At 37.1% G+C, this 13030-nt stretch overlaps 1 protein-coding gene across 3 annotated transcripts in view; it reads left to right on the top strand.

Annotated features, from left to right (window-relative positions):
* Positions 1–13030, top strand: part of LOC145693709 (ATP-binding cassette sub-family C member 4-like) — a 107748-nt gene that overhangs the window by 33326 nt on the left and 61392 nt on the right. For all 3 annotated transcript variants that reach the window (XM_081769993.1, XM_081769992.1, XM_081769991.1), the window contains one exon: positions 5736–5874. In XM_081769993.1, the coding sequence (XP_081626119.1) occupies positions 5736–5874 (139 nt within the window). The remainder of the gene's footprint in view (positions 1–5735; positions 5875–13030) is intronic.

The following is a 13030-nucleotide window of genomic DNA, read 5'->3' as shown; positions in this document are numbered from 1 at the left end:
GATTGCAAAAAAAAAAAAATCTCGATATCTCTTACCGTTGTAGCTCTATGAAATCAGTATTGGAACCGGAAGTAATATTTAATTTGAACCACTTATAATTTTGGTAGAGTATTGGGAATAGTGGTGGGATGTTGTCTTTGAGACGCTGGATAGTTTGCAAAATACTGCTTCTCGCTACCTGTGACCGTTTTTATTCTATGGTGATAAATGTTGAAATCTAAAATGTTTAATTTGAACCATTTCCGGTTTAAATAAAGCTTCAAAGGAGGAAATGGAATCTACAGTTCGGGTACTGACTTTGAACAGTTTAACGTCCCACTATTATGCCCTTTAGATCAAGAGAGACGAATGATTAAGACAGCAAGTACGCCAGAAATTTTTATTTGGGGGGTGTTCAAAATAAAAGGGGGGTGCTCTCAGAATAGTGATATACATTTTAAACAAACTCAAAGAAAACAGTGTATCTTATTACGCAACTATTAGCAAGAGTAACTGGTTCCATGTTCCCCCCTCCGCTCAATGAATTTAAGTGAATAAAAATATACTTTACAAAAAATTAAGCTAGCGACAAATGCGTTCCTGTATAACACTAGATTCAGTCTAAAATATATATAATTCTTATTTCGATCGATCTCTTCATTTGTAAAAACGCTTTGACTAGACCCTTCTAACTTCCGTCCGTTGATACACCACTTGCAGAATAGCACTTACCAACTGAATCTGATGTAGGCTTATTACTATATTGTCACGCTTTTCCTTATTGAGGAGGAGGTAGGTGAATGACTGTTCAAGACTTGCCAATTTCAGTCATCTGCATCTGTCCATCAACCTCGGAAACGACCGCGGAGACCAGGAGGGTAGGTATGAGCGGGTCTGTTTTGTCAATTGTTTTGATCGAAACACCGCTTGAAACAATGAGGTCATGTGGTTCTCGTAACCGTACATGAGAGCGAGGTCGCTTCGTATTTTGAAGTGAAATAAATAAGAATATTGTCTTCTTTCCTAAACGCCAAACCTTTTTTAACTTGATGTAATAAATAGCCTATATGATAGTGATTGATACAATTGGATTTGGGGGAGTATTCCTGTTCCATCCAGGGGTGTGTGTAAAGAAATTTGGGGGTGTTGGAGAGGTGTAGATTACTTCCTGATTAAGGGAACTGAAGGATGATGGAGTAAGTGGTCGAATGAGAATGTGGAAGGAAACGGGAGTACCCTGAGAAATCGACGGGACACGATGTTGTCCACCACAATCTTATTTAGCCGGAGATCGAACGAGGGACCCAGCACATCACCAAGGGTATACTCTCTACCACTACGACACTGTGCCCTCTGCATGAATAAGATACTAATGATAGATGAGAAAAAACGTAATACAATCCACCAGACTGATGGGCTAAAATAATGCTTATCAATCACCACTTCAATTTTTAATTATCTTTCTTCAGCAAAATAATGCCACTTGTACAGTACAAATTTTGTTTTATCAGCTTGAAAAAGCGAGAAATTTACCTTTCTTCTGCACAACAGGTGATGTTAGACTTTAGAAAGAATATTAATGCAATAAAATCAAACTGATGATGACAAGGAATACAATCTACCGAGAGAGAATCAAAAAATGAGGAAGAGGGACAGCACAGAATGGAACAGAGAAGCAACAGAAATATGTGATGTTATAATTTGCGAAAGTAATGCCAGGTTTAAATTCTCAGGACATCTCATGGCAACACCAGATATGTTCTCACAGTATGCTTAAATTTTTTCCGGGGAAACTGTGAATAAAATGCGCTCAATTTATAGTTTTATCGAACAACACTAAGCCTCTGCCACGAATTGTCTTCAAGCTACACTGCAGAGGAATTTCGATCCGTGTTAGAAGTGTGAGTTTGCTAGAAGATTCACAAATTGATGTTAACTGTACCTATGACCTCAGCAGAAGGAGAAAGGTTTCTCCAAATTGAAAATGAATGACATTTTAAAGAATTCGATGTTTCCTATCACTAATGGCTATGCTTTCCATCAAAACATACATGCTAATGGGAATACCAGACTTTAACCAGCGCGTAATAGACATTTGCTGCAATAAAAGAGAGGAGAATAGACTTTCTATTTAAATAAAGTAACAGGCCGGCAACAAGAGGGGGGCTAGAGGTGCCTGGCAGCCCCTAAACTTTTCGTGCCCCCTCCAGACCTCAATACAAAAAACACAATTTAGATACTTGTAAGAGAACTTTTGATGACTTGCCTCCCCTAACATATTCATGCCTTCCCCACAAACCTCTGTAGCTGGTTTCGGGCCTGGGGAGTAATCTAATACAAGTAAAGCTTTCTGCGTTAACTTTTAGTTTTTAGTTTTTAGAACAGAATTTTATTTATTTTCATATGTCACATAGTATTTGCATCTAAAGTTAGGTTGATTAATGGAAAAGTCCAGTGTCTATATTTTATTAACGATCGTTCGTACTGAAACACCTGAAACCACAATCCACTTCCCACCAATGTACGAACTGTATTTATTAATCAAAACTATGCATTTAAACACCCCACTCGCCTTGCGTCAAAAAATAATGGCCTACCAATGTCTATTAAATTATAAAGTAAGTTACTGGTTTATTTCAAAGATATTCGAATTATAGAAAAGTTCGAAAAGAAGTTATTCAAGTTTCTGTGTAACAAAAGGTATAATAATGTACTAATGTTTCACTCAGTTAGAAGTACTTGTTACATACGAGAAAATAAACTACCAAAAAGATTATTAACGAATCATCCATTCATCTAAAGATTGCCTGCACATGCCTTCATTCTTGCTTTTGAATTAACTTGATTACGAGAGATAAAATCTGGCCAAAGCTAAATAAAGCCTCATATTAAAAGCTGTGTTGCAATTTTGGAAATAAACCATTACTTTTATTACATATATTACGAAGGCGTAATCTGAAAATACTACAAGGTCCCACGTGCTACGGCTGTAAACACACTTCCGACGGCAACCACGAAGAAAAGATTCTCAATCATCATCGACAGTCGGCATGTGACGAAGATTCAAGCAGTCAGCAACATTTCTGAATAAAAGGAGACAAGACACAGCAGAAGGCTTCACTCTCCACAGATTGATCAGCCAACAACTCTCTAAGACGCACGGTTATTGAGAGGCACCTATCATACACTCTCTAAGACGCATAGTCATTGGGAGGCTCCTATCCTTCACTCTCTACGACGCCTCGTTAATGAGAGGCTCTTATCCTACACATTCTACGACGCCTAGTCATTGAGGGGCTCATATTCTGCACTCTCTAAGACGCCTAGTCATTGAGAGGCTCCTATCCTATACTCTCTAAGACGCCTAGTCATTGAGGGACTCATATCCTGCACTCTCTAAGGCGCCTAGTCATTGAGAGGCTCCTATCCTACACTCTCTAAGACGCCCAGTCATTGACAGGCTCCTATCCTACATTCTCTAAGACGCCTAGTCATTGACAGGCTCCTATCCTACACTCTCTAAGACGCCTTGTCATTGAGTGACTCCTATCCTATACTCTCTAAGACGCCTAGTAATTAAGAGGCTCCTATCCTGCACTCTCTAAGATGCCTAGTCATTGAGAGGCTCATATCCTGAACTCTCTAAGACGCCTAGTAATTGAGTGGCTCCTATCCTATACTCTCTAAGACGCCTAGTCATTGAGAGGCTCCTATCCTGCACTTTCTAAGACGCCTAGTCATTGACAAGCTCCTATCCCACATTCTCTAAGACGCCTAGTCATTGACAAGCTCCTATCCTACATTCTCTAAGACGCCTAGTCATTGACAAGCTCCTATCCTACATTCTCTAAGACGCCTAGTCATTGACAAGCTCCTATCCTATACTCTCTAAGACGCCTAGTCATTGAGAGACTCCTATCCTGCACTTTCTAAGACGCCTACTCATTGAGAGGCTCCTATCGTGAACTCTCTAAAAACGCCTGGTCATTGAGGGGCTCATATCCTATACTCTCTAAGACGCCTAGTCATTGACAAGCTCCTATCCTACATTCTCTAAGACGCCTAGTCATTGACAAGCTCCTATCCTACATTCTCTAAGACGCCTAGTCATTGACAAGCTCCTATCCTATACTCTCTAAGACGCCTAGTCATTGAGAAGCTCCTATCCTGCACTCTCTAAAAACGCCTGGTCATTGAGAGGCTCCTATCGTGAACTCTCTAAAAACGCCTGGTCATTGAGGGGCTCCTATCCTACACTCTCTAAGACGCCTAGTCATTGACAAGCTCCTATCCTACATTCTCTAAGACGCCTAGTCATTGACAAGCTCCTATCCTACATTCTATAAGACGCCTAGTCATTGACAAGCTCCTATCCTACATTCTCTAAGACGCCTAGTCATTGACAAGCTCCTATCCTACATTCTCTAAGACGCCTAGTCATTGACAAGCTCCTATCCTACATTCTCTAAGACGCCTAGTCATTGACAAGCTCCTATCCTACATTCTCTAAGACGCCTAGTCATTGACAAGCTCCTATCCTATACTCTCTAAGACGCCTAGTCATTGAGAAGCTCCTATCCTGCACTCTCTAAAAACGCCTGGTCATTGAGAGGCTCCTATCGTGAACTCTCTAAAAACGCCTGGTCATTGAGGGGCTCATATCCTACACTCTCTAAGACGCCTAGTCATTGACAAGCTCCTATCCTACATTCTCTAAGACGCCTAGTCATTGACAAGCTCCTATCCTACATTCTCTAAGACGCCTAGTCATTGACAAGCTCCTATCCTACATTCTCTAAGACGCCTAGTCATTGACAAGCTCCTATCCTATACTCTCTAAGACGCCTAGTCATTGAGAAGCTCCTATCCTGCACTCTCTAAAAACGCCTGGTCATTGAGAGGCTCCTATCGTGAACTCTCTAAAAACGCCTGGTCATTGAGGGGCTCCTATCCTACACTCTCTAAGACGCCTAGTCATTGACAAGCTCCTATCCTACATTCTCTAAGACGCCTAGTCATTGACAAGCTCCTATCCTACATTCTCTAAGACGCCTAGTCATTGACAAGCTCCTATCCTATACTCTCTAAGACGCCTAGTCATTGAGAAGCTCCTATCCTGCACTCTCTAAGACGCCTTGTCATTGAGAGGCTCCTATCGTGAACTCTCTAAAACGCCTGGTCATTGAGGGGCTCATATCCTACACTCTCTAAGACGCGTGGCCATTGGGCTCCTATAATTCACCAACAAATTACCAAGCTATTTACAAAAACTTATACATTATTACTGTTTTATACAAGAGGAAACTTTTGTAATAAAGGTGGTGGAAGAGTCGAAACCATCTTGTGCCATCTTTTAGCTCTAGCCTAAAAGACAAAATTCTTTACAATACAGTTCATAAATGATAGAAAATTAGTAAAGGACGCTTTAGATCTAAAGTCTCAATTAGTAGAAAGTTTTACTTCTCTACAGCTTAAATAGGTACCCACTTTCTATATGGACTTTTAATCGGATACTCTCAATTAGCAAAATACTTTTGCTTTTCCATCTTAACATTTCAATTTAAGTATGTGAACATGAACGGAAGTGGCGATTGGATGTTAAAAATAATCTCTCGTTTCCTAGGATTTATTAACTGTATTCTTGGATCACATCTTCATAGTGTGACTGATAAATGTGATTATCTGTTTCCGAAAGTGAAACAAGTTATTCCTTCTTATTTTTGCTTATGTTAAGATTGTTGTTTTAATCTTTTTAGGAGGGAGATTGATCCTGTGAGGCGAACAACGTTCATTCATGGAGTCAATAAGGCAGTCAGCATGTTTTTCACTACCATAACACTTTTTGTGTCTGTTATGTCTTACATATATCTGGGAAATAAACTTGCAGCCCGCAAGGTATCTATTTCACATTGAAGAAATCGATATTAATATTTAGTTGATTAGCTCTATAGGTCTATTATGTCTGCTTATGTATTAGTTATTTATTTTGCTTATGTATTAGTTATTTATTTTATCTTTTTATAACCACAAACCAGGAGCGGATTAATGGAGCCCAGGCTCCAGGGCCGTCAGCCTCAGGGTTCCTCTGAAAATCCCTCTTTAATACTAGAATATAGCAGTCAACTTATTATATTATAGAATTCAGACCCATACTATTTTTTCCCGCTAGCTACACTCGCGGTATCGCTAGAGTTAAATCTTCTTCCACCAGCGTCTTGACGATACCGTACTTATTTTGTGAGGGAGTAGGTTATTTTGGGCCTCTATTACAAACCAAATTATTAGCTTGTGGTGAAAATTTCCTTGATATATATCTGTCATTTCAATGTCGTTTAATGATATAAAGAATTCTTTGCAGACCAAAAATGTAGGAAGATTTTTTTTTTTCTAATCTTGCCTTGTACAGCTTTACCTATATGTATATAATATTTCACCTTTTACTCTACGCGTATTAGTGTTTTTACAGAGACTGTTGACTACTTTTCTTGTACTTGACACTTGTGTGTTACACTGCAGAATATGAGCATTTAACTGTTAATAATGAATGTAATTCAAATCATTATTGTAAATTTGGAGCATATTAAAATATTACAACATAGTTCTCGGTGTTTCGATAAGTCTATGAGGCTGTGGAAGGCGGCAAATAAAATTAATGCGCTGGAATTTTTCGTAGCGTAGGGCCCCCTTGAAATAGTCGGCTCCAAGGCCCCAAGAGCCTTAATCCGCTGCTGCCACAAGCAAAAGCGTCTACATAACAAAAATGTAAGTAGTTCCGAATATGTAAAAAATATTTCATACAAAACTGTAAATATGTAAGAGCATTTTGTGAATGTGAGAAAAAACTTAAAATCCATAACAAGACGTTAATATTAAAATCGGGATGAACAACATATCACAGGATTAATATACTTTACATATGTTCAATATCTCTCTAAACTTGGAAACAAATACCATTCAGTGGCGTCAAAATTAACTTTAAATAAATTGAATTACGTTATTAGAACGAATCTGTCTAGGGTCAATGTTAAAAGACCACAAACATATCCACGAAGAAATTAAATGTCGACTGAAAGAAGAGAATTCCTGTTATTATTCAGTTCAGAGTCTTTTGTAGTCGTGAATTCTGTCGACGAATAGGAAACTTAAAATATCAAAATATATATATATATATAATCAGGGTTCGAAGTGAGACGGTATGCGGTGGTATGCCATACCGCTTCTGGTTTCTCGGTGATCAAGACATACCGGCACTAGAAAGTGGATGCTAATATACGATACCTTTAACAAATCCAATTTTATACACACTAATTGACGAATAGCTTTACACGAATAGCATTGCACCACAAACATTGTTATTTTCTTTTTCCTGATACTTTTATTTTGTTTTTAAAATGAGGTGTATACAAAGAAGATCACCACTTGCTCCTACTCAAATTCTCGTGTCCGTTATTTTATCGGACAGTTCGGTTTTTGACTTCCTTGTCCGGTGTTCAGTACGAGCTCAAAATCGGACGTTACATGTCCGGTAATTTTTCATCTTACTAGTCGTATTCCCTGTTCTATTCAGATTATTTTGGAGTGACGAAAGGAATCGTTAGTTGAACCTGGTTAAAGCAGAACTTATAATAATATCTCTTTTGATATCGACTTGTTGAGGGTGGAATTAACTGAAGAACTGAAGTCAGGAAAACACTGTAGGACTGAAGTCAGGAACTGAACATTTCAAAACTGCTAAAGGTCAACGAAAATACGTTATCAAAAACGCAGCACTGCTTCATCCTCAGCTACATTTTCTGATTAAATAATGCATCCAGATCCAGTAAAAATATGTAGACATTATGAGACATTACCATAAGACTTATTTTTCAAGTATATTTTGTGCATGCCATAATTATAGTGCCAATTGTATTTGTTTCTTTGTTTTAAATACGATGTAGTACTAATGGAAGACTACGAAAATTACATGTGCCGACTGAACCAAAACTGGAATAAGTAAGGTTAATAAATCCTTCAAAGGCAACTAAAGTTATTAAATTCGAACTGTGAATCGCTCAATTTTATGTGAAGTAACCACTTGCAGGTTGTTCACATCTTTGACAAGCAATGATGTTGCAATCTTAAGTCTTCATCCCGGCGAAATTAAAATACCGGTAATTTTACAGTAATTATGTGATATCTTCAAATATATAAAAGATAATTGAAATATGGAACAAGAGCGCCCTAGACAATATTATTTTGCGTGAGGTACCGTTATCACAAGTCACCTAGTGGCTTTCCGTTTTCAGCTGTTTAGAAACGCGAAAATAAATGCCAATTTTCAAAATGGCTCGAAATCGAAAGGAGATAAATGAGTCGTGATAACAGTTTCACATGTAAAATAATATTGTCTAGGGCGCTCTTGTTCCACATTTCGATTATTTTTTTTATCTATTTGAAGATATCACATAATTACTGTAAAATTAGCGGTATTTTAATTTCGCCGGAATGAGGCCTCTTAAGAGTATACGTACTCCAGGAGGGTGTCCGGTATTTCCGTTTTCAAAAGTTGGCAACCTTAGTTGTATTGGTTGCACATAAGGGCCATATAACAGAAAGGAATGAGTCATGAGTCATGGCCCCAATCCAAACAAAGGGCAGTGTATTGAAGATGTCTCTCGTTTAAACCGAGATCGGAAAGTATTGTTATGATTTTACGGGAACTTCTTTTGTGTCTGCAATTATAAAAAAAACACGGACATAACTGAGTCCGGTATTTACGAGAAAAATATAATTTAAGGAATAAAAACATATGTTGTGTTGCTTAAATGTTTTATGTTAAATCTGATCATTCGCTTGTTGTTTTGCAATAAGCGCTTTATATTTTGTTATGCCACATTCAATTGTTTCTTTCTTATGTGCGTGTGCATCCTCTTGCCTAAATACACATAATTGCCGTGTTTTGAGCATAGGTGGATTTAGGAGTTATCTTGCTATGGGGCGGACTTTCAAGAGGTCTGGAATAACCGTCAGTCGAATGGGGATCCGCGAGTTCTCCCGCGGGAAATTGTTTAAAATTGTTAATATAAAAACTCGTTTTTTAAAATGTTTTCATGTATAATTCTGTACAATTCAATATAAGGGGATATTTTTTATTTTTCTCAGAAAGTTGGGGCAGGGGCAAAGTCTCAATGCCCACCGTAACTACGGAGAAACTCTTTTATGCTTTTGTGTCGTTATGTAAATAGAAATGCAATCTTTGAGAGAGATCGTTCGAGTCAAAATGGTAATAAAACATACCGTCTCTGCTTTTTTTCCACTTCGAACACTGACTATAATCATGCTTGTTGTGCTGTATAGTTGGGAAACATGGTCGCTTACTTTGAGAGAAGAACGTAGACAAAGTGTTTGAGAATAGGATCTTGAGACAAATATTCGGACTCAAGAGGAACGGCAATGGGAAATGGCGGAAACTTCATAACCAGGAACTGAAGAAATTATACCGTTTACCAAAGATTGTTAGGGTCATCAAGTCTAGGAGGCTCAGGTGTGCAGGTCATGTAGCCAGAACGAAAGAAAGTAGGAACGCTTTTATAGTTATAACTAAAACTCCAACTTTATTATTACTAATCTATGCGACAATTTCGGAAATATATCATTATTTTCATCACACAGATTATCATTATTATTACTAATTTGTGTGACCGTTTCGGAAAGATATTATTGTCTTCATCAGACAAATTATCTTTATTGTTACTGATCTGTTTTAATGTTTCGGCTAAAAATATCATTATCATACACCAGACACATTATCTTTATTACTACTAATCTGTTTTAATGTTTGGGAAATATATCATTTTCTTCTTCAGATACATTATGTTACTAATTTGTATGACCGTTTCAAAAATATATCATTATCCTCATCGGATACATTATTTTCGTTATTACTAATCTATGTGACAGTTTCGGAAATATATCATTATTCTAATCAGACATATTATCTTTATTGTTACTAATCTATACGGCAATTTCGAAAATATATCATTATTTTCATCACACAGATTATCATTATTATTACTAATTTGTGTGACCGTTTCGGGAAGATATTATTGTCTTCATCAGACAAATTATCTTTATTATTACTGATCTGTTTTAATGTTTCGGCTAATATATCATTATCTTACATCAAACACATTACCTTTATCACTAGTCTGTGCGAAGGTTTCGGAAATATGTCATTATCTTCATCAGACACATTATCTTTATTGTTACTAATCTGTGTAACAGTTTCAGAAATATATCGTTGTTTTCGTCCCACGCATTATCCTTATTGTTATTAATTTGTGCGACAGTATCGGAAATTTATCATTATCCTCATCGGATCCATTATTTTCATTATTAGTAATGTATGTGACAGTTTCAGAAATATATCATTATCCTTATCAGACACATTATCTTTATTATTACTAATTTGCATGACAATTTCGGAAATATATCATTATCCTCATCAGACACGTTATCTTTATTATTACTAATCTATGCGACAGTTTCGGAAATATATCAATATCTTCGCCACTCATATTATCTTTATTAACACTTATTTGCATGACAGTTTCGGAAATATTACATTAGCTTCGTCATACACATTATCTTTATTATTACTAATTACTAATCTGTGTAACAATTTGGAAAATATGTCATTATCTTCATCAGACACGTTATCTTTATTATTACTAGTGTACAGGGTAGTCCGGAAGTGGGCGTATCTCCTTTTTGGTTTCAACAATATAGTGTTAATTATGGTAGAATGGCTGTACTCAGTTACCTTGAAGTTATAAGAATCTTAAGAGTCATAACATCGATATGATCACCATTCATGTCGTAACACAGCTGAATTCTGCACCATGTTCTCGCACATGCTTTGCAGGGATACTCTGAAGTCACGAGGGTGAAGGCGTGTTCCACAGTTGCTCGTAATTCCTGCGTTGTGTGATATCGAGTGTTTTCTTACTTGCTGCTTTATGAAACCCCAGAGAGCATTGTCTGGCGTCAGATCAGGATTTCTTGGAGGTCAGGCAAAGGGAACTGGTGAAGATGCACAACCTCTTCCAATCCAGCGGCCAGGAAACGTCTGATTCAAGTAATTGCGCACGTGAATCGCTAAGTGCGCTGGTACTCCATCTTGCTGTATCACAACAGTGTCTTTGTTATCATTTTCTTCCAGTTGAGGCACCAACCACTCATTAAGCTTCTCCAGGTAAGAATGTCCATTAACATTGTCTTCGAAGAAATAAGGCCCAAAAATGTGTGTTGCACTCATTGCAGCCCACACCATCACGTGTAGTGTGTTTCTCTCCATCTCTTTGTTAAACCGGGTGTTTCCTTACACCACATTACAACGTTCCGAGAATGCATACTCCGGTAGATAGCGCACTCGTCTGTGAAGAGGATTCCACTACGGGATCGTTCGGAAGTGAACGCCTTGGAGAGTGTTCTGCATGCCTCTTTCTGCGCATCCATGTCGGCGACACTGAGTTCATTCACATGCTTTGAACGGTAAACCTTCAATATTAAATCTTTTATTTGCCTCATCGTGGTGGTCCGAGGAATACCAAGCTCCGAAGACCTTTTACGTGTTGATTTTGAAGGCGAACGCTGCACTGATGCTTCCACTTCACGGTACGTTTCTCTTCGTTTTATCGGTCGACCGCCTTGGCGAAGGTCTTTCACACTGCTCGTAGCAAATGCATTTTTTCCTACCCCAACATTGTTGCTTTTCTTGGCGGATTAATACCGAAGCGGTCTGTAAATTTCGCTTTAACACTTTCCATGGTGTCACCTGTGTAACGCCTTTGATGAAGTCAAACCGCAACAACTAATCTTTGTTCAATGCTATATGGACTTTGATTATACATTGTCGATTACTCCAACTTCAATCCAAATAACTATTACCAAGCAGAAAACAGCAAAAAACAAATGAACATGGATAGCAATGTTGCCAGATAATGTCAAGCAATATTACCAAATAAATGTAGGTAAAACCTGAAACCGTCAGAAAATACCAATTATGGGTACGCCCACTTCCGGACCACGTTGTTTGTGATAGTTTCGAAAATATATCATTAATTCATCAGACACATTATCTTTATTATTACTAATTTGTGTGACAGTTTCGGAAATATATCATTATCTTCATCAGACAAATTATCTTATTATTATTAATTTGTGTGACACTTTCGGAAATATATCCTTATCTTCATCAGACTCATTACCTTTTATTATTACTAATTTTTGTGACAGTTTCGGAAATATATCATTATCTTCATCAGTCACATTATCTTTATTGTTACTAACTTGTGTAAGAGTTTCGGATATATACCAATATCTTCATAAGACACATTATCCTTATTATTACCAATCTGTGCAACAGTTTCTAAAATATATCATTATCCTCATCGGATACATTATTTTCGTTATTACTAATCTATGTGACAGTTTCGGAAATATATCACTATCTTCTACAGACACATTATGTTTATTATTACCAATTTGTGTGACAGTTTCAGAAATACATCATTATCTTTATCAGACATATTATCTTTATTATTACTAATCTGTGCGAAGGTTGCCGAAATATATAATTATCTTTATCAGACACATTATCTTTATTATTACTAGTCTATGTGACAGTTTCGGAAATATATCATTATTTCATCAGAAACATTATGAAAATACAATCTAAGGCTACAGAACTTTTTAAAAGAAAATTAGAGGAACTCATTTCTAAAAACCAACAGTATTTTTCCTTTCATTTGTAGAGGTTTAAAATTTTAATAAGGCTCATACTTAAACGTTCTACTAGCTTTGAATAAAAGAAAGATATGTTAGAAGTTATGTAATCTCATTTTATGCAATGCATAACAGGCAGAATTATATTGCATTTCAACAATATCTTATGAAAGCAATGATATGGTGCTGAAACTATAGAACCTGGTGTTAGGTTCTTTATGATTTTTCTTTAAAAAATAAGTTGGTAGAGGAAGGGGTGCAAATGTGGAAACGTGAGGGTAATGTG

This window comes from Thermobia domestica, chromosome 8 (genome assembly GCF_964235325.1).
Source record: "Thermobia domestica chromosome 8, izTheDome1.hap1.1, whole genome shotgun sequence".
Lineage (NCBI taxonomy): Eukaryota > Metazoa > Arthropoda > Insecta > Zygentoma > Lepismatidae > Thermobia > Thermobia domestica.
Note: the sequence above shows the minus strand (reverse complement) of the source record. Positions and strands in the feature narration are given on the sequence as shown.